This window comes from Anastrepha obliqua, chromosome 1 (assembly GCF_027943255.1).
Source record: "Anastrepha obliqua isolate idAnaObli1 chromosome 1, idAnaObli1_1.0, whole genome shotgun sequence".
NCBI lineage: Eukaryota > Metazoa > Arthropoda > Insecta > Diptera > Tephritidae > Anastrepha > Anastrepha obliqua.
In genome coordinates, this window is record NC_072892.1 from 98,671,854 (window position 1) to 98,699,853 (window position 28,000).

At 36.8% G+C, this 28,000-nt stretch overlaps 2 protein-coding genes across 3 annotated transcripts; one reads left to right on the forward strand and one right to left on the reverse strand.

The window, feature by feature from the left end:
- Positions 1-8,677: 8,677 nt before the first annotated feature.
- On the forward strand, positions 8,678-24,656 carry LOC129253144 (IQ and ubiquitin-like domain-containing protein). The gene is made up of 10 exons (XM_054891406.1): positions 8,678-9,247; positions 9,314-9,444; positions 9,521-9,633; positions 11,833-12,050; positions 12,137-12,483; positions 15,230-15,393; positions 15,522-15,654; positions 23,749-23,861; positions 23,982-24,166; positions 24,291-24,656. The coding sequence occupies exons 1-10, from the start codon at positions 8,793-8,795 to the stop codon at positions 24,601-24,603; spliced, it is 2,172 nt and encodes a 723-aa protein (XP_054747381.1). The 5' UTR covers positions 8,678-8,792; the 3' UTR covers positions 24,604-24,656.
- LOC129253145 (FAST kinase domain-containing protein 4) lies at positions 24,657-27,670 on the reverse strand. Of its 2 annotated transcripts, XM_054891408.1 has the most exons (8): positions 27,586-27,670; positions 27,136-27,404; positions 26,879-27,076; positions 26,324-26,662; positions 26,005-26,254; positions 25,621-25,895; positions 25,488-25,557; positions 24,657-25,144 (listed from the first exon to the last, which is right to left on the reverse strand). In XM_054891408.1, the coding sequence occupies exons 2-8, from the start codon at positions 27,353-27,355 to the stop codon at positions 24,931-24,933; spliced, it is 1,566 nt and encodes a 521-aa protein (XP_054747383.1). In that variant the 5' UTR covers positions 27,356-27,404; positions 27,586-27,670; the 3' UTR covers positions 24,657-24,930. The 2 variants fall into 2 exon arrangements, with proteins under 2 accessions (XP_054747383.1, XP_054747382.1); XM_054891407.1 differs by having other exon boundaries at positions 26,324-27,076.
- Between the last annotated feature and the right edge of the window lie 330 nt (positions 27,671-28,000).

The window sequence follows — 28,000 nt, forward strand, 5'->3', positions numbered from 1 at the left end:
CGGGCAACCGATAGCAAAACTTTAAATGCGTTTTTCTCAAAACTAAGTTTTTTGAATTAGTGATCACTGTAACTTAAAAACCGCTTTGTAGATTTCAATAAAATTTATACTGCTTTTGAAAAACATAAAAAACTCGTGCCTGATCGAAGGATTTTTTTCTTTTTATTTTCGATATTTTTTAAACAATTGAATGTCGGTTTTTTTCTCGAAAATCTGAAAAATATTTCCTGAGGCCGCCATATTGTTAATTTTGAAAAACAAAAAAAACTTCGATCAGGCACAAGATTATCTACTAGTAAAACCAATTTCTTTTGTCCGATTTATGTTATCTAGATAAATCTCCAAGGTCTTAATCACCGCAGGGGCTTCTGGAGAAACTGGCTCCACACAAACAGCAATAACTTTTACAATTATTAATTTTGTTTTTTGAAATTTTGCTTAAATCAAGTCGAAATATGATGTATTAATGCTACGTTTTTATTTTTGTAAAATAAAGCAATTGACTAGCAAAAAAAATTATTGAATATCATCATTTTTCAGGCCTCTGACTACCCCCAACCCCTTATAATAGAATACTTGAGCATTCCCTGGATTTAATATATCGCCAGAGTGAACTAAGATTTAATTTTATGTCCATTTCGATCTTAAGAATATAATTTGACTTTGAATTCCTATCCAAATATTTAAGTTCCCTAGAAAACTGCAAATATTTATCTTTATGAGTGATGGAGTGTAATAACTTAAACTTTCTGAAATATTTATTCCTGAAAAAAACAATTTTAACACTAAACCTACCATGGACGGGTCAAATGACCCATTTTAAACTTTTTGTCAGAAGTTCTTAGAAATAACATTATTAAATCGTCATTTGCCTTCACGACTTTTATTAAAAAATACACCGAATGTATTTTTCAAGATTTACTCTTCTCTTGCTAATTGTTTTACCGAGAAATATATGTGATCTTAATAATATATATAATACGTTAAAGACGGGTCATTTGACCCACATTGGTATGAATAGGAATACATAAAATACCGGTAGGTTTAGTGTTAATTTTCTCAGCTCCTTAGTATGCCAAGTTACTATATACTAGCCTTTCTTATCACAGGTATATTATTTTTACAGATATCATTTATCCTAAGCTTAAAACTCTCATAACAATTGGCAACTTCAACTCCAGTAAATAAGGAATCCCAATGTACAAACAAAAGCATTACCAGGATAAAAGTTATTAAACTCATAGAATTCTTTATGAAGGATAAGTTGTACATGGTGTACATGGTCTAGGCATTCAAGTAAAAAAAAATTGTATTATCACGAAAATAAGGTGAAGAATTTGACGATTATTTGAGAAATTATTTATCTGAACCAATCCAAAAAAAATTACTAATCCCATGGGTGTCAGATATTCCATTAACATTGTTTGGACGTAATGCAATACTATCATTTGGCCTCAAGTTGATCTAAATTAATTATTAAAATAAAAATCGCATAAATTTACCTTTACCGTCAAATTTATCTTCAAGAGAATATTAAGAAATTTAATAGCGCATGTAAAACATTTTAACGCAATATTTTATGCCAGTATGGGTCATTTTGACACTTATTTGTAAAAACTGAAACATTTTAAGTTTTTATGGTCTATGGAGTGTTCAAATGCTTCAAAAATATAATATATTTACCGAAAAATTTCAGTAAGGTTCTTCTCAGACAAAAGTAGTATATAATAACGGTATATGAGTAAGCGAATAATGATAATTTCTTTCCCATTGCACCGCGTTATTGTGGACAGCGATGCCATAATCGGACTTTCTTCACATCGCCAAATTAGCTTAAAAGTAAACAAAGAAAATTAAATTGCATAAGTTAGCATTAAAATGGTCGTATATCATGCATCGCTGTTCACCTGCATGCACTGTATATGTATATACTTATATATGTATGTATATACGAATATACGCATGAATGCACGGAGAGTTGATCGCAAGAAGAATACTTAAGAGAAAGTTCTTTGCCATAGCGGAATCAGGGTATTTAAACAATATGCATTTTCACTTAGCAAAATAAACTGCTGGTAGAAGTTCTGAGCTAAATGTTCCTGATCTTAGTAAAGCACAGTGCGAATTAAAATTATACATAACAATAATCTTTGGCTAAAATACAAATTAATTACAGCATATCTATTATTGTCGGAAATAATCTGAGTAAGTAGATTATTCTCTAATTTCAGAGATTAAGCAAATAAAGATCCAGCGTCTAAGTAGGCTGGGTCATGTCGTCCGAATCGATGCAAACGCTTCGGCTCTGAAAGTATTCGATGCGGTACCAACTGGTGGTAGAGAAAGAGGAAGGCCTCCTCTGCGTTGGAAAGATCAGGCGGAGTAAGACTTGGCTTCACGACTGCCGTTCTTTGTTAAACTCGGTCAAAATCGTGTAAGCAGTTATCGCTATTAAGAAGAAGAAGGTGGTTAAAACCTATAAAAACGTATTTATTTTTTGGTGTCTTCACATCTACTTTTCTCAAAAACCTGATGGGCTAGAGTCTTCAATCTATACTCAAATTAAAGCTTAAAGTTTTCACTATAATCGTCACAAGTTCCAAAAAAGAAATAAATTGTTTTGAACAAAATAGGGTTAACCCTTTAAGGTTCAGTTATTACGATCGAATTCAAATTATTAAACTGCAATTGAGCTAAGCTCAGAAAAACTATACTTCTGGTGTCATTAGAAATTCATTATAGCAAGTTAAATATAGCGTAGGCGAAATCAAAAAGATAAGCTAAAGTCATCAAACTGAGCAATCTGAGAATTTTGAAGTCGCTGGTAAAATCCCTCATGAATTTCGAAAAAATTCAAATTAGATTTATAATTAGCAACCCTGAAAACCCCCAAGTAAGCATTTTTATGAGCTTAGCTCATCACTTTTGTATCCCAGAATTGTGTACGAAAACATATCGGAAACCATGTCAAAAACAAAAAAATACCAATTTCGTAAGTCTTACCTCTCACGCAAGCTCATCTGTTTGTTGACGACCTGCTTCACTTTCTGACAAACAACGTTGTAATTATAGCAAGGAGAAGTTTGAGAACACTCTTTCCGATATAATTCAAAGAGCTCAAATTCTGACCAATATATGGTTTGGATATACGCTCGTCCAGAACAGGCATCATTCCTTCCCTCAGGAAAAGAGTTTTACCAGGAATGAGGGAGATCAGCATGGATGGGTTTGCTGTGAGTTTGGTCAGCGAAGTTAAGTATGTTGGCCTTGTCTTGGATGCCAAGCTTAACTAGAAGACGCATGCTGATGCATCCTTGTTCAAAGCATCAAGGGCCCTTCCCTATAACCCGAGAATTCTGAGCTGGATGTACATCATGATAATTAGGCCAATAATAACATAAGGAACAGTTGTTTAGGTATAGAGAACTGCTCTCTCCACAGTGCAGGCAGCACTAACTAAGCTTCAGCGTTTAGTATGCGTGCACATGACGGGGCCGATGGGAACCTGCTCCACAGCTGTGATGGAGGTGTTGCTCGAGCGGACACCGCTTCACATAGTTATTCATCTAAGAACATGGAATTGCTGAGTCTGCAGCTCCGGCTTGCCCAGTGGCAACTCCAGGAGCGTTCCCTGAACTTGTGCTCAAATGGCTTGAAGGCACCAGAATGCATTGGCGCAGGAATATAAGGCCCGTTCTGTGTCGATTGATAGATTTCCAAGTATCTTCCATCTGTCTATGTGCAGATAAAATTATACAGGAATCTTCGAAATGAGCGAATTGTCATTCTGAGCGACAGTCAGGCAGCATTCAAGGCACTGTCATCCTGTGAGGTTAAGTCCTCACTGGCCGTTGTGTCGTTGAGTGTATAAAGAAACTGAATTTGTTTGGAATGCACAGCCCCATCCGACTTATTTGGGTCCCAGAACAGGGGTATAACCGGGAACGAAATAGTGAATACTCTGGGAAGAGAGCCTGCGTCCTCGTTCAATTATAGGGGGCTACGCCAGGCGAAAATAGACTTAGAAAACTCATAACGCACTTTAAGGATAAAATGAAAATGCTCACATTGCACAATTAATTGTGCAATTTATTAACCTTTTAACACTTTGTTCTTCATGCTTACACTGGGCTTCGAACCCTGCTCCCACCGATAAGTAGTCATGCTCAACCCCACTCTTCTATAGGAACCGTCATTAGAGAGAATTAAAATTAAAAATAATAAAGCAAATTCTAGTGAAAGTAAGAAATCCGGTCGAAACCACTTAAGTGGCATAAAACATTCTCCACTTTAAATACAAATGGCATATTTGTGCATAGCATACACATCCATACATACCTACACCGGGAACATAACAAGAATATAACATTTCTTGGCCTAGTAAATGATCAAAGTCTATAACAATTGATTTACTTTTTGTCTTGTAGTTATTGCAAACGAGTTTATATTATCAAAATTACTTTCTAAGCATTTTCTTTGTTCACACTTAAGCGTTGTCCAATAATTTTATAATACTCGTAATAATCTTTACAATCAAACTTGGCCATTGCTTTTGCTAGAAATTGCTTTGTAAAAAAATCAAAATCAAATCATCAAGCTATCAAGCTATCAAGTGAAAGCAAATAACGTTCCGCGATCATTTCTCATTTTTAGGATAAATCAATCATTTACTAAATAAGTTAAGTGCAACAAAAAAACACATTTGAATTGGTATGTTTTATTGGGCAAAGCTGCCGGCGAATCAACTGAGGACAATTATACAAAAAAGAAAATAAATCATGATTTGGATTTCTTAATCAATGAAAAATGTTTTTGCAACGATAGTTATATATTTATCTGCAGCTAATCAGTTAATTGGAAGGTACGTTTTTAGATTAGACGAATTTAATTAATGAGTATTCATTCACCGTTTTTGCAAAAGGTATTAAAATAATGCGGCACATAATGCGTGCAAATATCCAACGAAATAAAAATTATGAATTTCAAATCAATACATTTTTAAGAGGTTGTACAAGGACGCATGGACGATACATCAAGAATATTACCTCTTCCATACACCTCTATGTTTGAAATCAAGAAAGTTGAAACATTTTACTCGAAGCTTGTTGTCAGAGCATCCGTGAAATAGCAACGGATATTGATGCGGATCAGTGCAGAGTGTTCCGCATAACGTTTTTGATATGAAAAGAGTTGAGAGCGATATGTCACGAGAGTGCTGAATTTTTTACAATGAAATGCTATTGAAATGGTTTTTTGGAATGAAATCTAATTGAAGATAGCCTTAATGGGGACGGGACAGGGGTGCGACATTAAATCGAACTATTACAATAATAATCGAATTGACGCTTCGCAGATGACCAAAAACCAAAAAAAAAAACTTAAGATAAAGTCTATCCAAAATTACAATTTTGAAGGTGTCTTTTGTAATGTCGTCATGTAGTCTACTTCAAATGCCTCCCGTCGGACCAAACTATGAGTTAGGAGTTACAAGAGTCTAAACATTGCAAAAATACATACTATTCCACAAGTTCAGTTTTCATCTGACTTGAACCGTGTGAATTCTTTCGGTTCTCAGGACTAAAATAATCACTTCGTGTAAAAGTTTTGAGACGATTATTGTATTGAAGAAGAATTCGACGGCAGTTCTCTAGTCGGTCTATGAAAGGTCTTTTGTATGTACGTTAGAAGAATAAATACAATAAGCACGTATCAATGAACAACTGAACCGGTTCCATTTTATTGGCAAATTCCAATTTCTTTGCCAAATGTGTACACTTCCTATATCAGAGTACAATAGCTCAAAAAGTGACTCTAGACCAAGTTCTAACTATAATATATAAATGAAGAGGTGTCTACTTGGCCTTCAAATCAATCCATCTTATTTAAATTGCACCCGACTGTATCTAAGAGAATTTGGAATTGTTGATGTATGACATATAGTATGACTTTTTGAAACCGTAGTCTATACCAGGGACCATTGGTGGAATGGTAATGGTAATTGTAATGGTAATGGCTTTTGAATTCCAAAGTAGTAGTCCAACAATTGCCTTTAATTACTCGCGTTGTAATTGTGTTGAATGTTGTTATTGTGTGAGTCACATCACAATATTAAGTACTAAACCTTCGAAGCGGCAGTGGTTCTGTAAATAACTCAAAATATTAAGGAGCTTCAAGAATAAGTTCTATAAAGAACAAGATCATTCTAATGATGCTGAAGCGTTTTACAGAGGTAAACACAACAAACAATAAATCTTTGTACCGAAATTATATTCGTAATCTAGAGAGCAATATTAAATGTAATCCCAAGTCCTTTTGGAGTTACATAAAATGTAAGAAAAACTGCTCAAATACACCTAGACGCAGGTTCGTCTTAAAGGGGTCTCAACTAATTCCATCTCTGATGCAGTCAATCTTTTTGCTAATTTTTTTTCTTTCAATGTACATAAAATTTGAGTGACAAGAAGATCATTGCTGGTATAAAACAGCTTAAGCCATTCAACAATACCGATGATTATGACCTATTCGTTATTCTAATGAAAGGTTGTCGGAATTAGGCCTTTAAAGCACATTTTCAGTATGTCACTTTCTCCTGAAATCTTCCTTGGTGACTGGAAGGAAATTGACTTTTATTGCGTCTATCCTTAAATGCGGCAATAAAATTAATATAATATTGAAAAATTTAGGCCGACTTCCAAGCTAACTGCAGTTTCTAAATTATTTGAGTGTATAGCCCGGGTACTTTTTCCCCCGGGCCCGGAGTTTTCAGAGGGGCCCGGACTCGAGAGTAATTCGAATTATATGAATTAGACATAATTTGAAGGGGCCCGCATCTCAAGTTTCCCCCGGGGCACGAATACTCTCTCCGCGGCCCTGCTCACCACCCACATAAATTACCTACATATATGTATTCTTTCTAAATCGTTCGTGTATAGTCGACATAGTTCTTCGTTTTCTGATCTCTATATGCTCAAACAGTTGTACTCGTCCTTACTTCGATCCAGGTTAGAGTACGCGGTATTCGTTAGGAGACTGTTTCACGCAGTCTATATTAATAGGTTAGAGTCTACTCAGAGAACTTTTGTGCCCTTTGCTTTGCGCTCGATGAAATTCATTGATTCGTCCTTAAAGTCTAGGCGTGTTCTGTTGTCAACGTGTTTTGCCTTTGATATGTGTGCGGGCTCAATAGATTGTCCGTATCTGCTTAATTCATTTTAATGATCCCCCACGCATTTTCCGTTTTAATCAATTGTTTTTTGTGGTTATTACTAAAACTGTTTACGGAATGAATGCTCCTTTTAGAAGCTAAGTTACTTATAAGACTCTCGTCATAAGGTCTTTTTTTGTATATATCGATTTTATAGTCCGTAAGAATCTTGTTTGTTGATTAATAAATATTGGCCCACAGTTTTGCTCCACGAAGTATGTACTACTTCAAAATGAATTGTTTAACTAGATTCTAAATATTCTTTAATATTATTTCTCTGTTAACTGTAAGATATGTTAAAATTTTTTCATTAAAATGTATTAAGTAAATTATAAGTTTAAATTATTTTTGATTCAATTGTGTACCATTAATCTGTTTTTCATAGTCTGTAAGAAATACTGCATTTTTTTAAATTATTAAATAAATAACTGGGCAAAGTACTCTAGTCCTCAAAGTATTTTTTTGAGCTTCTTTTTACTAACAGAAGCAGGACACATAAGGTCTATCCGTTATTGTTAAAAATTAAGTTTCAAAGTGACTAAAATAAAGAGAAATAAAATAAATAATTGACACATACACTTCTGCTAGGTGTTATAGCGTGCGTCTTGTTGTTCCACAAATGGAGGGACCTACAGTTTTAAGCCGACTCCGAACGGCAAATGGTTCTCTATGAGAAATTTTTTTCATAGCAGAAATACACTCGGAGGTGTGCCATTGCCTGCCGAGGGGCGTCCGCTATTAAAAAAAACTTTTTGTTATCATTTTGGTATCTTATGCACGGAGACTCGAACCAACGCACTCCCGAATGGTAGTTATGCACCAACCCATTTGGGTACAGTGGCCGAAAAAAGAAAGAAAAAATATAAATGTTGAATTATTTTAGTTAACGCTAGCAAAATGAGTGAATGCCTGAATGAATCCCAAGATGGCGGAAAGTCATTCAAAATATGACAAACTTGAACTATTAATAGGCCTCTTCTATTCGCCACTTTTCTACTCGCTATCTCTCTGCTTGGCTAACTCAACGTAAAATTTGCATGCGAAAGCAACGATAGAGTTATCGAGCAAGATTCGCCGCCTATACCTCATAAACTCATTGCCCTACAAGCACATGTAATTTAAGGCAGCTTTATACCAGCGCTGTCAAGATATGCTTATTTAAACCAGTTGCTTCATCTATTCGCCACTTGCTAACGCTTGGCGAAAAGAAGAGGCCTAATATTGATTTCTCATATTGACCTCGTTGACCTCCTAAAAATATGATATTTGTATGGCAACGGTTGTTACTTAGTATACTTTATTTAGTATTGACACGTGTAGATAAAAGTGTTTGTATGGCAACGCTTGTTATTTATTATACATTTATTTATTTATAAGTACATACATATGTATGTATGCTTAAGCCAGTACGAACCAATTTTGTTGCAAACCTTAGTCGGCATTCAATTGAGCTGCTTACCATAGAACATATATGTACATATGTACATGAGTAGTTACTTCAACTCAAAAAATTTTCTATTTTAAAAATTTACTCAGAACTTATTGTTTACCTCACATATAGTATATTGAAGTTTGAATAATATTCAAAATGAATTGTGAAGAGTCAAGCGAATCGCCGAACAAGAAAAATGTGCCATCTACACCACCACAGCAAAAGCAAATTGAGACACCAGAAACCGACGACGAAGAGATATATATCAAGACGTTCGATGAGCTTGAATTAGGTCTTGTTGATGAACTAGTGCCAGTGCGAAATGTTACCGTTAAATTCTTTGTTGATGACTCACATATTGTAACGCGAATCTATTCAAACCGCTTAACTATGGGCGATATAAAAGCTGATATCGCAAGCAAATTCGAAGTGGATCCCAAGCATTTAATAATAAAACAAAAGGGGCGCGAATTATCAGATAATTGTTTACTGGCACAATTGTTTGCACAAGACTTTTGTACATACTCCTTCGATGTAGAATTAAAGGATATTTCAGAAACGAATAATGGCGAGAATGTAGAACCACAAAAGTTGAATTTGATTAAATACAGGTAAGTAAAATAAAAATTGGAAAACTAAATGAGACGTTACTATTGTTAATTGATTTATTGACGTAGCGGCAATTTACCCGATTTCTTAACTGTGCGCATAGAAGACGAATGGGGCGAGCGCAAGAAAATTGTAGTAGAGATTGTGAATAAGGCTATTGCAAAGCCATTTTTGTGTAGTTATCGCGATACAAGTACGGGTAAGTGCAACTAAAATTACTTGTGTTTTTCATTACATAATAATCTTTTGTTTAATTTCATTTTAAATTAATTGAGGTATGGAATATTTTGATGCATTCACTCAAACTGGACCCATTTTTAATGAGGAGGACTATGCGCGATATGTCTCCAGAGACACGCAGACTCGTGAACACAAAAGGAAAGATACTGTAAGTTATAAAGGAATATTAAAACCCTTTTTTCCAAGAGTAATAACACTGTACGACAAAATCAAACTTTTTCTATAATAACAAGGTCCCGGCAAAGGATTCTGGTAGAAAGGACTAAAAGACTATATGTGGATCGTCGTCGACTTGAAAGTTTGCGTCTAATTTTTTTAAAAGGGGGACGGGGGTATCCGAAAAGCTTCAAGTTTTCATCCTTTTGTACATTCTTATTGCAAATCGGCATAGGAGACTATGTGATTCTTATGTTTTAGGTATACACATGTATATATAATTGTGTTCAGCATTTCTACTTAAAAAAACACCGGAGAATATTTTTATGGAACAGTTTAGACCTCTGTCTCCTCAAAGGTAAACAATGCTCAGAAAACGTACCTCAAAAATATTTTGCATAATAAATAATAAGACATCAAAGCTCAAAACGTAAAGTAAACTATAGAAATAAGAAAAATGTGTGCGGTAATCTATTAAACTCAATATTATTTTAGTATTATCCTCAAAATCTTCCATTCCAGATTATCGTTTTAGTCAGTAAGAATTCGTGTAGATTATTGATTTTTCCAATAAAAAATAAACAAACCTACATGCATTGAAATTTTGCCAAAAACAATTTTTTCAATACCCACTAACGAAATTAACCCCTAAACACAACAATAATGAATACCAAACTGCGCTTTCCGAATTTGCTGTGACAATAAGTAAACAAAAGGAAGAGGAAGAGCACGCGAAAACAATGGAAAGTGCCAAATACAAGAAATGACTACACGCACACACACTTCCTTGCCAGAGTTTCGTCGAAAAAAAAACGCAAAAAACGTCATTTGGAAGTCGTGCTTTTAGAATTCAACGTACGGCACTTCATTTTTATTGATCTTTTAATTTAAAAATTAGGTATTACCAAGCCGTTCACTGAATATTCACAAACATTTTCTTTATTATGATATTATCGTACTTTTGTTTGTTTATATGAAGTGACGACGTCATCGGTTGTCAAAATCCCGTAAAATAAAGTATCGGTTTTCGGAAGGTGCCACCTTCAGTATTCTCTACACCATATCCGTTTTGGAAAATATTGGACCAATGAGTCCTCCACCAAAGCACACCGAAGTATGACTTTCCACCAAAGTATGACTTTGCAGGGATGACAAAGGGCCTGGCGGCAAATTTTGCCTCTTCAAGTTGTTCAGTAGGAAGTGAGGTTTGCCACTCAATATTGCATATTGGTCAAAATGCTCCGGAAAATTTGTTTGCTAAATACTGATATTGATAGATATTACTCAGATTTTAGTAGTCGGCTCAAATTCACCATATGATAGATAATATCGTCAAACAGGAGAGGAACCTTTCTCCGCATGCGGTGTCTTTAGGTGTGCTCACCGTTCATGATTTTCTATGTTAACCCGCGGGGTAAGCAAGAAAGCACTTAGAAGCAAAGCGTTGAAAGATTTATTAAAACTAATTTGTAAAAAGAAAGTCCTCCACTACTTGGAAAATTTAATTGCAAAGAAGCCGCTAATGGCGCCAAAGATGTCAGCTTTTTGTATGGAAAGAGATAGTCGTCTTTTCATTTATCAACAGCAGTATTTGTCTTGCGAAAGCTGTAGCCGCAAAAACGGCAGACGCTTGTTTCTACTAATCCTAGTATTCTGAAATGACAACCAAACCAACTTATTGTACTTGATGCTCTTCCCGAAGAAGGATTCACTTTTTGCCCGCCATTCGATATCGTATGAATTGCGTGTCGTCGCAGACGTTGATAACTTCCTTTATGGACTCTTTGGTAAGCCCAAAAAATGGATTCCAGTCAGTCCATGGAATATCGATGTAACGCCTAATTTCGCTAGATAGTTCGCCTGTTCGTTTCCGTCATAGCCTACATGTCCTGGTAGCCTGTGTTCTTTCCACACAGGCCATTAAGGAAATCCCAGCTGTCTAACAAAATTCAGATGCGATTCGAAGTTGTGCCCTCTTCTGCTGATCATCTTACTTTTCCTACCATATTCTGCTATCTTATTGACTACTTCCTGCATGTCAAATTTTTACAACAACATGAGCTCACCTAAATGGGGAGACTCATAATTTTGCCAATAGATTCTCAAACCTCCTCCTGTGATTTCAATTCGCCTCTTTACCACTGATTTGCAGCCTGTTGGATCATTTTCAATAATAACCTTGCTTTTGCAGAATACTGCTCACGAACAAGCCACTCAGTGCTTTCAGGATGGCAAGCAAGTATTGTATGTTTCAGCTGCCACCGACTACACCATAACTCCTGGAAAATATCAGACTTATGCGCAAAAGATCCGCCGTGAAAATAAACTGGCTAAAATCATATTAATTCAACGTAATCTTCGTCGTTACATAATGTGGCGTTTTATGTGTAAAGCGGCTAAAGAGTATCGGTAAGCCAATACCAACAATACCATGTCGACGCGCGCAACAAATGAAATAATTGCATTTCTCTTTTTTTTCATATCTTACAACGTAGCCGGTTAGTGGCCAATCGGAAGGCTGAAGAGGAACGTCTGCAGGCGGAAGCTGAAAAGCGTATCAAACGAATTGAACTGGCTAAACAATTTCCACGCACCAAAGATGACTTTGAAATGTTGTACAGTGAGGTGCAGAAATGGAAGATAGCCGAACTGAAGCGTATAACGCGCTTGTACGAAGGGCCAGCTCGCATCGCCGAGGTTAATGTGTTGCTCGACAAGGAAATACAACTGCGCAACGGCATCGAAAAGCAACGCTATATCGTCAAAAAGGCGATGGAGGATTTTCGCAATGAAAAAATGCTCACCAAGTTGGGAGAGCCAATAAAGTGGATCGGCTACAAAGGTGAACTTGCGCTAATCATTTAGTTCACTTTGTTCTTTAATTATAAGATAGACACTCATACACTTTTATATGCAAAATGCTCCTACGGTGTGTATAAATACTTATATGTACATGTACTAGAATATTATTTAAATGTAATATTTATAGATTTTGAACGTTGTAGAAGAAAGAAGCACTGTGATCTAAAATTTGCACAAAGTAGTCGGCATATGGTTCAAGCAGCTCACAACGTCCGGGACTAGCCCACGTATCCTCTGGTTAGCTTCCGAACACCCGTTCGGGAGTGAGCTAACGTGAGAAGGCGAAGCATCCCAGCATAGCTGGTTGTGCGTTGGGTTTGGGACCCGCCACTTAAAAAGCCCCCCCAATGAAAACAGCAACAAAGCCTCGGATGAGAACTTCCAACACTGATGACGACCCCTGCAAACGAAATAAGGAACACGATTTGAGGGCATGCACCTGGAATGTCCGGTCCCTTAATGGGGAAGGTGCCTCTGCCCGGCTGGTTGATGTCCTCGTGAGAGTAAAGGCTGACATCACTGCCATCCAAGAGATGCGATGAACGGGGCAAGGTAAAAAAAACATAGGACCTTGCGACGTCTACTACAGCTGCCATGTAAAGGAGCGCAAATTCGGTGTCGGATTTGTTGTGGGAGAGAGACTTCGTCGCCAAGTACTGTCGTTCACTCCGGTGGACGAGCGTCTCGCAATAATCCGCATCAAAGCGCGATTTTTTAACATCTCGCTAATTTGCGCCCACGCCCCGACGGAAGAGAAGGACGATGCGACCAAAGATTCCTTCTATGAGCGCTTGGAACATTCTTATGAACGCTGCCCCCGCCACGACATAAAAATCGTGCTTGGCGACTTCAACGCCAGGGTGGGCAAGGAGGGAATTTTTGGTCCCACAGTCGGAAAATTCAGCCTACACAACGAAACATCCGGTAACGGACAGAGGCTGATCGACTTCGCCGGGGCCCGAAACATGGTAGTCTGCAGCACCAGATTCCAGCATAAAAAGATACACCAAGCTACCTGGCTGTCTCCTGATCGAAAAACGCGAAACCAGATCGATCATGTTGTGATAGATGGAAGACACGCTTCTAGTGTATTAGATGTACGTACGATCCGAGGAGCCAACATCGACTCGGATCATTACCTTGTTGCAGCCAAACTGGGCACACGCCTCTGTGCAGCAAAAAACGTACATCTACCTACGCAAAGAATGTTCGACATCGAAAAGCTGCAATCACAACAGACAGCCAGAAGATTCGCCACTCGACTCTCACTCCTGCTCTCGGAGAGCACTGCCCAACACACCGGCATGCGCGAGCAATGGAGCAACATTTCTCGTTCCCTACGTACCGCCGCCGAAGAAGAAATCGGATTCCGGCGAGCCCGAAAAAACAATTGGTACGACGAGGAATGTCATGCTGCCGTCGAAAGAAAAGATGCCGCCTATAGAGCCACGCTGCGATCGGGCGCAACGCGAGCCATGTGGGATCGCTACAGAGAGCTGAAAAAGGAAGAGAGACGTATTATCCGACAGAAGAAACGAGAGGCCGAAATACGTGAGTGCGAGGAGCTTGAGATGCTGGCCAATAGGAACAACGCCCGAAAATTCTACCAGAAAGTTCGGCGGCTTACAGAAGGTTTTAAGACCGGGGCGTTTTCCTGTAAGAACAAAGACGGCGATCTGGTGACTGACGTACAGAGCAATCTTAAATTATGGAGGGAACACTTCTCGAACCTGTTAAACAGTGACAGCTGCGCATGTCATAGAGAATGTGAAGATCCCGATACCCCAATCGCTGACGACGGAATTATCGTTCCGTTACCCGACCATGACGAGGTGAGAATAGCAATATCACGGCTAAAGAACAACAAAGCCGCTGGCGCCGACGGACTGCCGGCTGAGCTATTCAAACATGGCGGCGAGGAGCTGGTAAGGTGCATGCATCAGCTCCTATGCAAAATATGGTCGGATGAAAGCATGCCTGCCGATTGGAATTTAAGTGTGCTCTGCCCAATCCATAAGAAGAGCGATCCTGCAATTTGTGCCAATTACCGCGGGATTAGTCTTCTAAATATCGCCTATAAGGTTCTAGCGAGCGTATTGTGTGAAAGGCTGAAGCCCACCGTCAACCAACTGATTGGACCTTATCAGTGCGGCTTCAGACCTGGAAAGTCTACCATCGACCAAATATTTACAATACGCCAAATCTTGGAAAAGACCCATGAAAGGAGAATCGACACACACCATCTTTTCGTCGACTTCAAAGCTGCATTCGACAGTACGGAAAGGAGTTACCTGTATGCCGCTATGTCTGAATTTGGTATCCCCGCAAAACTAATACGGCTATGTAAGATGACGTTGCTCAACACCAGCAGCGCCGTCAGAATTGGGAAGGACCTCTCCGAGCCGTTTGATACCAAACGAGGTTTCAGACAAGGTGACTCGCTGTCGTGTGACTTCTTTAACCTGATGTTGGAGAGCATCGTACGAGCCGCAGAACTTAATCGCTCAGGCACAATTTTTTATAAGAGCGTACATATTGTTATTTTTTTTTTAATTAACGTTATATGGATTTCGCTACGTATTTCCTACTAACGATGTGTTCAAATGGGCTTTGTATCCTGCATAGAGATTAGTTATGATTAGAGTTTCAACATATTTTCATTGCAAATTTACATGTTTACATATTATTACTTAAATATGTTCATGTCTTATTTATTTGCTCAAAAGATAACGTAATCCATATGGATTTGTTGCGTACACAACGGGCCCGATTCCTTACCGAAGTTTACAAGGACATGCAAAAGAAAGTGAGTAGAGAGGAACGCCTGCAGCTTTTAACAAAATTGAAATCTATTTTGATGGGCGAACGTGAGTTTCCGGATTTCGCAGAGGTTAGTATACAAGATTATCGTCGGACTATAATATTTTTTATTTTTCTCTATACATATTTGCCTTTATGTAACTGTATATGTGCATATATTTACATGCTTTGTCATAAAAATTAATTTCTCAATTTTAGATCTTTGACTTAATACAACGTGAAATAAATTTGCTGCTTCACACTAAATACTGTGACGTTGAAGTCTTACATAAGCGCCAGAATATTCTATGGATGGAGCTGATAAAGTTCTCAAAGGATAAACCCAAAGATTGTATGAAGAATAAAGAAGAGTTGGCTTAAAGTAAAAACCAGAAACCATAAAAACTAAAACAATTAAAAACTCCTATCAGCCTTATCGCGAAAAGTTGTAAAGATATCATTCACATAAATTACAATTTCTTTACCATCATATTGCTTTAATATTATATATATATATAATTCGCGCGTACACCCTTTTTGGGTGTTTGGCCGAGCTTCTCCTCCTATTTGTGGTGTGCGTCTTGATGTTGTTCCACAAATGGAGGGACCTACAGTTTCAAGCCGACTCCGAACGGCAGATATTTTTATGAGGAGCTTTTTCATGGCAGAAATACACTCGGAGGTTTGCCATTGCCTGCCGAGGGGCGACCGCTATTAGAAAAATGTTTTTCTTAATTTTGGTGTTTCACCGAGATTCGAACCGACGTTCTATCGGTGAATTCCGAATGGTAGTCACGCACCAACCCATTCGGCTACGGCGGCCTTTAATATTATACTCGTACTATAATTTATGTGAAGGATTCGTTTACGATAAGCCGAAATCACTGCTTAAATTTTATTGGAAAGAAATGAATGTAAAAACATGAATAATTAGACATATAGAACTTTTGACATCCCTATCAAGCCTATCAAGCCACTTGTCCGAGCTGTCGAAGAAATTACTATGCGATGACGCATACGAATATTGTTTATGAATCGAGTACATTTATTTCAAAAATTCATATTCTGCGTACTAAACTTTCAGAGCACTTCGGCACCATCCGCACAGTCCCCACAAGCGGCCAATTGAGCAGCTAATGCGCAATAATTGCCAATCATTTATGTTCAAGTTCACTCTGATGGATAATATTTCTCCACTTAGGACTAAAAAATTGCTTAACTAAGGCCATGACCAAAGACCCTAAGACGCCAATTCAACACCGTTCTTTACAACTGCGTCTGCGCCCGTCCGCGAGGGGGAAGGTTTTAAAGAAGTATCTTGACTAATATCCATATGTGACTTGCTTTAAAATCATAATTTGTTTAAATTTTGAGCAATTTTCTTCATTAGTTTTTGGAAGACTTTTTTGTAAAATTACGGTTATTTGAAAAGTGGGTGTAATTATTATAAGATTTGAAATACCGATTGTTCTTACAAGTAGATAAGATTAGATAAAATGGGTGCAGAGCTTCATTGAATATTTATCGAGTTATTCGTTGTATGGCAGACGAAAAGCTTTTCTTATATGGCAGGTCAACGTGATTGCTCTGCGATTCGATCATGATTCATAAAGTAATAAAAAGTTGTGTAAAGCTCGACAACTGCTTTCAGACGCTACTTAATCCATTCAATCAATTTGGAAGGAGGGGAAAAAGAACACTTTCTGAAACAGTGGTAAAAAAGTGAAAAAGGTCGGTGTAAGCCATAGAATAATTTTATGTTATTTTATGAATGGTACTTAATTATTTATATTTTTAGCTTAGGTTAGGTTAGGTATATTTGGCTGATCTGAATAGATCTCACATATGTAGACCACGACGTATTGTTGGAGACGTACTAAACATAGTTTACGATACTTTAATTTAGTAATGTTTCCTAAATTTGCCATGCTTTCTTTTCATTTTTAGAAAGATGAATACCCTACAAAAGCTCGTACGTGGCAAACAATTTTGATAACCGAAACCATACAGAAATAAAATACATACAATTTAACTCAGTGTTTTCAACTTAATTGTTGCATTTTTATAATTTCTGGTACTTTCGGTACAAAAGCTTTGACCACCTATTTTGTTCTTCTTAATTGCGCGATAATCACTTACGCCATTTTGGCCGAGTTTAACAAAGCGCACCAGTCCTTTCTTTCTCGTGCTAACCGGCGCCAGTTGGACACACCAAGTGAAGCCAAGTCTTTCTCCACCTGATCTTTCCAACGCAGAGGAGGCCTTCCTCTTCTTCTACTACCAGCAGCTGGTACCGCATCGAATACTTTCAGAGCCGGAGCTTTTATATCCATTCGGACGGCATGACCCAGCCAACCTAGCCGCTGGATCTTTGGCGCCAGTTGGACACACTAAGTGAAGCCAAGTTCTTCTCCACCTGGCGGTTTGACAACCTATAGTAATTTTAAAAACTATAAGTTTCCCCCAAAAAATACATTTTTCCCAGTCTCAGAAGACTTAGTATGTTAATCCATGTACGAGTTTTGGATATTGACTGTGCCACATCGCCCCAAGCCCTATGAAATGTTTTGGTTGGGTATTCCAATGTTTTAATCTGCCCCTCAGAAAGTATTTGACTGACGTTAGATTTCAATTTATCCAGTTTCACAAATCGTTCCGTATTGTGGGCCAATTCGTTTTCAACGTGAAATACCCGACAATCAGTATATGACCTAAATCAGAATTAGTTTAAATAAAACGACACTTTTTTGACGTAAAAAAGGTTTTACCCCTCTTCCCATCTGGCGCCAAAAAATGTTGATTTTCAATAATTTTTTTTTGCTAGTCAATTGCTTTAATTTACAAAAATAAAAAACATAGCATTAATACATCATGTTTCGACTTGACTTTAGCAAAATCTCAAAAAAAATATTAATAATTGTAAAAGTTATCGCTGTTTGTGTGGAGCCCGTTTCTTCAGAAGTCCCTTGCGGTGATTATCACAAGTCCTTGGAGATTCATCTAAAATCAATGGGACAAGAGAGATTAGTTTTATTAATAGATAATTAAATTAACAATAAGGCGGCCTCAGAAAATATTTTTCAGATTTTAGAGAAAAAACCGACAATTAAGTGTTAAAAAAAATCGAAATTTTTGAAAAAAAAATCCTCCGATCAGGCACGAGTTTTTTATGTTTTTCAAAAGCAGTATAAATTTTATTAAAATCTACCAAGCGGTTTTTAAGTGACAGTGATCACCAGTTCAAAAAACAAAGTTTTGATAAAAACAAGGCATTTAATGTTTTACTACTTGCTTTCGAACTCTCCGGAGCGCCCGAGCGCTCTTTGTTAATTGTGGAATAACTCGAAAAGTATTTGTCAGATTCACTTAAAATTTTCACACAATATTCTTAAGAAAATGTAAAAAAAAATCCAATTTTTTTTTAATTCTAACTATCACTAACCCCTTAAAGTATCGACTATATGTGCTTAGCGTATGCAGCGCATTCAGAACAGCCTCGGACGATGCAGCATTAATTCGTAGAAATGTACTCCATCGATATATTCGCAGAAGAGCAACAAAGTTCTTTGAGAGTAAAATCGAATGCTTCGCGGCAAGAGAAATCAATATGGAAATCTGGCAACAAGGATGAGACCAAATGGCCGTTGGATATAACGTTGCATTCCGGACTTGAAACACTGTGCATACATGGTGAAGTTGATTTCTATTTATCCCAGTTCTTAACAAGGCACAAATGCTTTAAATCCTCTATATGCCGGTTCAAACACATGATCGCGCTTGCAGCCATGGCGTGGGGACGATATTGAAGACGTTCAGCAGGTGTTATTCGAATGTACAAGATGACGAAAGTTTCGTTACGTACTTGGAGAAAACTACACCCACGAATCACTCATTCTAAAAATGCTGGAAAGTAGTAACAAATGGAGATTGGCAACAACCCAACACGTTAAGGATCACAGCAATCGAAAGACTAAGGCGTAGTGGTGGCGACTAATTACCTTTTCCCCACGCAGTAATGCTTGGCAGGAAACCCGTGGGGAGCGGAATTCGACTAAAAACAGGCTTATTCTAGTTTCTTGCTCTCGGCAGGCAATGGGAAACCTCCGAGTGTATTATTTCTGCCATGAAAAAGCTCCTCATACAAAATATCCGCCGTTCGGAGTCGGTTTGAAACTGTAGGTCCCTCCATTTGTGGAACATCATCAAGACGCACGCCTTAAATAGAAGGAGGAGCTCGGCCAAACACCCAAAAAGGGAGTACGCGCCAGTTATATATATATATATATATATATATATATTCTAGTTTCGAACGACAATTAGAGGGTAACGTTAAACCGTTAAAAACAAAACCGTATGTGAGCAAAATTAAAATGTCATACAAAAAAAGTTTTCATACGATAATGCTTAAAATTGGTATGTTCATGTAAAAATTATCCAGTAACTTAATTTCCGAGAAATCGCTCTCAAAGAGAAAAATATCAAAAAAAAGTACAACGCCAGTAACAATTTGCAAGTTTTACAAACAGCCGATTAAATTATTTTCGGGAAAAATCACAAAAATTAAACAAAAATTTCAGTTGAACTACCTCGTATTAGATAAAAAAAAATAAAATAAAATTTAAAATAACGAGCTTAGCATCACATTTTGTCCATAATAATTTGTTCCATTTCATCATTCCATTATCAATTATATTCTTGTAGCTTGATATGTAGATTGCCAAATTAGTTAAAAACCAAGAAGTACCATACAAGCATAAATTACAAAAGATACTTTCAATGCTTTTGATTTGTATTTCGGAAATTGCAGCAATAGTGAACGATTCCCATCTAATATATGACTTGAAATAAACTTTATAAAATTGTATCTAAAATATATTTACATTATCCATTTTAAATACGATTTTCATTTCAATTTGCGAATTTTGACTCAATTCGCAAATTTTAATTCGTGTTTATTTTTACTCCACGATCAGCTATTTTTCTCACTTGCAAATTCTTACAAGTATAGGTACATTTCTCCAGTAAAAACATGCAACATCCCCTCAAAATGAAATTTAATTTTACTCACTCTCACTTTCCCCTACTTTGCAAGTTTTTTTGTTACATGAACACCAAAACTTGATCATTTGGACAGACCTGATGTCTACCAACAAATGTATAAATGAGCAAACAAAATGCAAACACAAAAAGCAACCAGAAGCAGAACTTTTATAAATAAAAATTAAGAGAGAATTTTGGTAGTATTAGAATTTTTTATTAAAGGTATTTAGTATTAAGACAAATCGAAAATGGTAGTATAACTTACATTTTTTTTTTATGCACAATTTATAAAATATGTTTATCGTAAAATCACTTGGATAAATATGTAAGCCATCACAAATTGGAATCTGGAATACCAAAAAAGTTTAAGAAAAAAAAAAGAAAAATTATAAAAATACGTACAAGCATTAAAAAGATTATCGATATACATTTTTTTTAATATATAGTAAATATGTACATGAAAGCGTAACCCTCGTTTAAAGTAAGTGAGTCATAATCCAGAAAAAACATTTTATTTATGTCATGTAAAAAATTATTTGCTTTATTTATTAGTAGAATCTCATTAACAGAAAATTTATATATTTAACTTTACTTAGTGAATAATAGTAAATGGAAATCTTTCAAAACAGTTTTCTCGATATTTTGATTTTTTTCACATGTGACACTCTTCCAGCAAACGCGCAATATACTCGCATAGTACAATGAGAGAGTGATTGTCATATAGTCTTTCAAAAGACGCGCCTAGGTGTTATTTTAAAATAAAGCAATTATATGTGAAAAATGGCATCATTCAAATGTCCGTCATAGACACGTCTATAGGTAAAATCCGCCGAACAGTCGATTCATGACTGCCTAGTTGTCGAGAACGTCGGGATAACGATGTTGAAGTGATGTTGCAAGTTGTACATCAACACTTTGCGCTACAGCAGCAGCAGTAATATTCTCAACTGAATGTCCAGATTTTGCTCTGCCAGTCCTGAGCAAACAGTGTACTCAGTACTCATAAGAACTAGTGTCTTGAAATTTTTTCACGCAACTTTGAATTGCCGACTCATTCGCACGATTTTTTACACCAAAACAAAATCACGAATTTTGCAATATGTTGATCTTAAAGATTGACTATTTTCATAATAAGTTTCAATCATTTTAACGCGTTGTTCTACGGTGTGAATTGGGGCATCCCCTCTACTTGACAAATGTTAAAGCTGATATAAAGAAAAGGTACCGTCTAGGAACTATTCCCTATTGACATCTAGACGTCTCTTTTTAAGTACCCTTTATTACACTTCGAAGGTGAAATACATAGGATAACGACGTTCCATTCTTCTGGAGAATGGCCCAGTTCTCTTATACATACTACACTTTTGCGTAGAGAATCGATAGAAATAACCGGTAATTAATTCTGAGGCAATTAGGCTCTGAATGTTCCAACAGGTTGAACTCCTACTTATACAGAATAGACTCCAACATACTCAACAACCGTATATTTCCGTATACGCCATGGTACTCTGCATGACACCAACCGCCTCTTCACATGCTCCCTAAAACCTACTCATCTAATAACCCCCGCCTTCGTTTTCATTCGTTGCAACACACAGTTTCCAGAGCCTACTGTTAGGTAACGTTGACGACGATGACGACTGATAGTTTCGCCACTCTATGCCGAGAATTGTAAGCTAATGCAACAACAACAACTTGTAATTAAACATGAATTTTTGTTACAAGAAATATTGAGAAGTGATATCAAAGAAGCTCCATTATTAACGAGACTTGGAATGCAATTTTTATGCATGAACGCTGCAGTGATTAATAAAACAGTTTTTCTAATAATAAATTCAAGGAGAAAAATTTTACTAATTTAAGTCACAAAAAGAAAACAAATTAAAAAAAGAGGTTGTCTGTAAAGTCGGTTTGCTGACGATAGTTTAACGTGATAACGTCATAAGAAAATACTGATTGAATGGTTGCATTTTTCAAAAGAAAATTTTAATTTTATTTGTTTGATAGATATTTTGTATGGATATAGAGAATGAGGTAAAATTAACATAACATAACATAACATAACATAACATAACATAACATAACATAACATAACATAACATAACATAACATAACATAACATAACATAACATAACATAACATAACATAACATAACATAACATAACATAACATAACATAACATAACATAACATAACATAACATAACATAACATAACCTAACATATCATAACATAACATAACATGCTGTTCAAGCAAGGTAACGACGCATGAGCAAGGTAACAACGCATTTTTTGGTGCGTGCAGCCGGCTGCACAGAATTATAAGACGTTATCACGTCAAAAAATAATAATAACATTAAAACAACAGGTATTATTAACAAACTTGGTTTTATTTTAAATTCTTCAAGTAAATCAAATGAATAATAATCAATAAGAAGGCATATGCAAATACAAATACGTGAATTTATATATGTACATATGCGCATATACATACATATATACGCTCACTTAAGTAGGAGAGAGCAAGATGTCGAACGTTGCCGTTCATTTGCTTTGTCGTTCGTTCCGCGCTTTCGCTTGCAGTTCATTCAAGGTAACGGCAATGAGCAAGGTAACGACAAATGAGCAAGGTAACGACAAATGAGCAAGGTAACACTAATGAGCAAGGTAACGACACATTTTTTCGTGCGTGCAGCATGTTAAATCGAATTATAAGACGTTATCACGTCAAAATAAATTGAATAGATAAACTGAAGCAGGTATTCTTTAATATTTTTTCATATACAATTTTATTTTTTTTTTTTATATATACATATATATTTTTTCTTTTTGATTTTTATATATATGTATATGTATGTATATGTATGCATATATAAATATATTTAATTAATATTTTGTATTACAAAAAATATTGAAAAAAAATTGCAATCCCAACAGCACGCGAGTCCAACGCACACAAGACAGCAATACATTGAGGAGAGAGATAACCTGGCAAAGCTTACGCAATTCAAACCAAAACTAAAAAAAAACTAAATACATAAATGAAAACAAAAAAAAATAAATAATTAATGCAATAAGGGGATAGTTAAAACGCTGAAAAACTTAAGACTTAGTTGTACTGAAACCCTTATTTTAACTACTACTAAAAAATGAGTGATAATGCAATTTTCATATGTGAATACATATGTATGTATGTGCGCATAATTAAAGAATATAATAATAAAATAATATACGTATCTATAATAAAACATAAGATGTATCCATATCGTATTCCATATCGTTCTCGCTTCATTTTGTTTTTTTTTTTTTTTTGTTCAATCAAATGAATTTGACTGGTTTTTACTTTAAGACGTCCATTCATCACGCATTTCAAGCATTTTATGACATGTGCATCGTTCCCTTTTTCAGATGGTGAAAATCGTATGTGCGACGTGTGTAAGGAGGTTAAGCCGTACAGCCAGTTTGCGCTGCGAACGCGTCAAAACAATGTGGACACTTGCAAGCGTTGCTATTACATAAAGGTCAGTAAGTATGTCTCAGACCACCATAAAGCTGCTGGTGCTGCTGTTGTTGCTGCGACTGAGAAAAAGTGATTAAAATAGATGAAATAACTTTCCTACCTTCTCACTTGCCTTTCTTAGTTCGCCTCGACCGACAACAAAACTTACACAGCCATACTGCGCGCGATACAACGAGATGAACGCAAGCGCCGCTGCAACGCCTCATTCGCATTCGTACTGCAAATGGATGACATTCGTTACATTATTGACCAAATTTGGCATAGTCATTCAATACTTAGCAAGAATACGGTATTGAGCAATTTGCGGTAATTATGATTGCTTTAATCAGAACGCAAGACTTATGCAACAGACATACGAAAATGATATTGTTGCATAATAGTTTGTGCCTTTTTTATAATTTTACATATTTTTGCTTACCATTTTGGACAGTTTGCCGCGTTGGTTGAAAGGTGAAGATTGGTCACCGTGGAATTGCATTTGCCTTACTGAGTCTGAGACACGCGATCATTATAAGCTTGACGATCCGACCAAAGTCTATGACCATAAATTGGTGCTGGAGGTCGGAAATAGGCATATGTTGGCGCGCGCTGCATTCCACAAGATGACTGAAGTCGCTACCGAATTTGTGGAGACTGGGCAATGGTTCCGTGTCGGATTGAATAAGGCGCGCACAGTTCCATCACCGAACGAACGTCAGCGCTCGAAAGCAATTACCTCGGCTCTCAAAGAAACGAAAAAATGAGCGAAACACTTTTACCGCAATCGAACAATTTTAAAAATGCATGACAACTATGCTTATTTTGTAAATTAAAATTTTATTTTTTAAAATAAATTTCACATTCACTAAATGTTTGTGTTAATTCCTTTGCAACGACAATGCACCACGTATTGTCGCCTTCGTGCTTGAAAGATCATAACAAATATTAAACAGCATAAAAGATATTTTTTTTTTTAATATTATTTAAGAATAAACAAAGAAGCGTATAGCTCTAGCAGGTGACCCATTTGTGACATATAGCATAGTCACCAATATGCGTTTTTAATGTCTTACGCCATACAGACATACAGTTTAAGTCTTCTGACTAATTATCGCTTTGAATTTCGCTTCCAAATATTGTACTCGCTTCAGCAGTTTGTCGCTGGTATTGAACTCGTTATAGGGCACCGGTATGACTTTGTAACCACTTTTTTCCAACAGCTCAAAACTAAGGTTCGTAATCCCACTGGCTGAGCGATGCGTACCATGGCAGATATCATGAAAATCGACAACCATCAGCGCGACCCTTGAAGAAAAAATATTATAAATTATAAAAATTGTTCAAAAAATTATATAGATATGTCTCTATGCACAGATATATCCATATAGGTATGTACATTTATTTCCATGAAACCTACAAAAATAAAGCTTCAAACAAATAACTTGTTTTTTTTTTTAATTTTATAAGTGTTCTTATTACAAAACACTTATATTTTCGGAAATGGCTTTAAATATTTATACATTTTCATGCAAACATTAAAATGAAATATTTTCTTGCAAGTTTCTGAATAGACCCGAGTAGCTCAAATTTGTGTTTCATACATATTTCAAAATTTAGTTCATAGTTTTAACCTCGTTTTAATACCTACTTGATTGCATTTGGATTTTCCTTATCAACAGGTAATGGGTTTCGTTTGTTATCAAATAAACAAAGCGCATCTGGAAAAAAATATCAATAATACATAAAGTTTATTTCAGAACGACTTCAAGAGAAAAACTTACCAATTAAGAAACCCATTTTACTGTCATGTAAAGTTTTCAAATGGTTACTGGCAGGCAATAAGCTTTTTAGTGCATCCAACATGCCGTTTACTAGAATTTGTTTGGATTTTGCGTGTGTAAGTGGTACATCGTACATTGTACTATCTTCAGGAAGCAGGGACCCTTTGTAGTCGCTAGTCAAAAGTTGTGCATAGCCATTCAAATTTAGTAGTTTCATTTTGGAGGTTGGCGAGAGACCATTTCGCTCCTTTTCAAGCTTTCCGATGAACTCAGCACTGCAGCAAGTAAAAGAAAGCAGTAAGTATATACGATCAAACCCAAACATCAATATTTAACAACATTTCTCCCAAGTAGGATCATTTGAATTCAATCTAGTAACCTTACCTCAAAACCGTGTTCAACTGCTCGTTATTCAGAAGCCCTAACATTGCTAGCGACCAGACGTGATTTAGCCAATCATTACTTTTCTGGAAATCCGCACTCACTATAGATGTGGCTAATTTTTGGCGAATGTCATCTATATTGGCGCTCTTAAAGTTCAGTATGGCTGAAGTGATGAACAAAGCACTTATATCCTGAGGTCGACAGATTTCGGAATTTTTCAAAGTCCACTGAGTTAAAGCCTCCATTATGTCTGCGGTATAAATGAAAATTCAATTATTTCAACTACATTACTCAATTATAGCATTGAGTAATACTACACCTAAATCGCGATATTTCATTATTCCCAAGCTGGTTAAAATGGATCCAACGACTGCAGACTTTTCCGTATTCTTTGGTAGCACAGCCTGTATATCGGCGCATATTTTCGCCGCTAGCACAGAATCTTGGAAGTTTAAGCTAGCCATAGCAAATAAAATGTCTGCAGACTGCTTCAGATCGAGCTGTTCTGTTGCACTGCTAATATTGAAGGCAAGAGAACGCAGAAGCGGAGTGCTTCGTCGCTTGCGCTGCGCCAATGTACTCATCACTTTAACCATTTGTGGCAAACTTATGCTAGCGATCAACTTGGCAGCCTCATCATCTCCTGCTACTCCTAAAACTGTGTTAAGATCATCAGTACGAAATCCGGATATGCGTTTAGATGCATTATTTTCGCCTACGGGCGGACCTCCTCCACTGCTACCCTTGGGCACAGTGCGACCCAACACCCGACAAATTCGCAGAAAACGTGCATCATTTTCAAATTCGGCAATTTTAGCACGATTCATTGAGCTCCACTCTGCTAATATGGAAACAATCTTCAGAGCATGCTTACGTGAAAGTGGTCCATTCGACTCGGAAACCGACAGCAGTCCATTTACCGTCTTTGCTTTGAGGATTCGATTATCCAAGTTGTTGCTTCCTTTCGACTCTGAAACTTTTGGTTTTCCATTAGCGCTTGCACCACCTGCGCTTGCGTCAGTGGTACTTGTATCCTCTTTGAGTGATTCAAAAGCTGCAGCCACTAAGGAGCCTACATTAATATTTATACAATTTTCAGTTTTCGCTTCAAGTGATGGGAAATTGTCTTACTTTTTTGTATTTTATTTGTGTTAACATCTGGCGTATCATTGTCGGATGCACTCACCACCTTTTCCTCAGATGTTGGTGTGGAAATGTTACCATGCTTTGGTGTTGCCACCGCGGCCGCAGCGACTCCGGCTTCTCGCACGCTTGTGCTGTATGCTACGTAATGCATATGTCGAAGCAGTTGTGCGGCCACACCACCAGCAATGCGCTGCAATCCTAACATTTTTACACTGGTAATTACTGTTCGTGGAGATGTTATCCAGTGGAACCCGCTGTAATAGACAAAATGTTTTACATAACCTTCTCATTGTTGATGACAAATAATAACTTCGAAAGATATAACAAGTGAAGAAAACTGTTAAGGTATCTAATTTTCACAAAGATAAGAATGTAGTTAGTAAATAATTTTCTATAAATCAAGCAGTATTTATATTTTTATTTCACAAATTTTACATTTTCCACAATGTGTAATAAAATCAGCGGACACCGCGAGCGAAACGTCAAATCAGGATGACATCTTTAGAGATGGAAGAACGGCAATTCCAAAACAACTGTTTATCTATCAGCGATGAAGTCGATAATGGCGGCCGCCGTAGCCGAATGGGTTGGTGCGTGATTACCATTCGGAATTCACAGAGAGGTCGTTGGTTCGAATCTCGGTGAAAGCAAAATTAATAAAAACATTTTTCTAATAGCGGTCGCCCCTCGGCAGGCAATGGCAAACCTCCGAGTGTATTTCTGCCATGAAAAAGCTCCTCATAAAAATATCTGCCGTTCGGAGTCGGCTTGAAACTGTAGGTCCCTCCATTTGTGGAATAACATCAAGACGCACACCACAAATAGGAGGAGGAGCTCGGCCAAACACCTA

Coding starts and splice junctions, on each gene's coding strand:
- LOC129253144 (XM_054891406.1), top strand. CDS start 8,793: ATGAATTGTGAAGAGTCAAGCGAATCGCCGAACAAGAAAAATGTGCCA. Junction 9,445..9,520: donor TTATCGCGATACAAGTACGG/GTAAGTGCAACT, acceptor AAATTAATTGAG/GTATGGAATATTTTGATGCA. Junction 23,862..23,981: donor AGCGTTGCTATTACATAAAG/GTCAGTAAGTAT, acceptor TGCCTTTCTTAG/TTCGCCTCGACCGACAACAA.
- LOC129253145 (XM_054891407.1), bottom strand. CDS start 27,355: ATGTTAGGATTGCAGCGCATTGCTGGTGGTGTGGCCGCACAACTGCTT. Junction 27,077..27,135: donor CACAAATAAAATACAAAAAA/GTAAGACAATTT, acceptor ATATTAATGTAG/GCTCCTTAGTGGCTGCAGCT. Junction 26,255..26,323: donor AATGAAATATCGCGATTTAG/GTGTAGTATTAC, acceptor TTTATACCGCAG/ACATAATGGAGGCTTTAACT.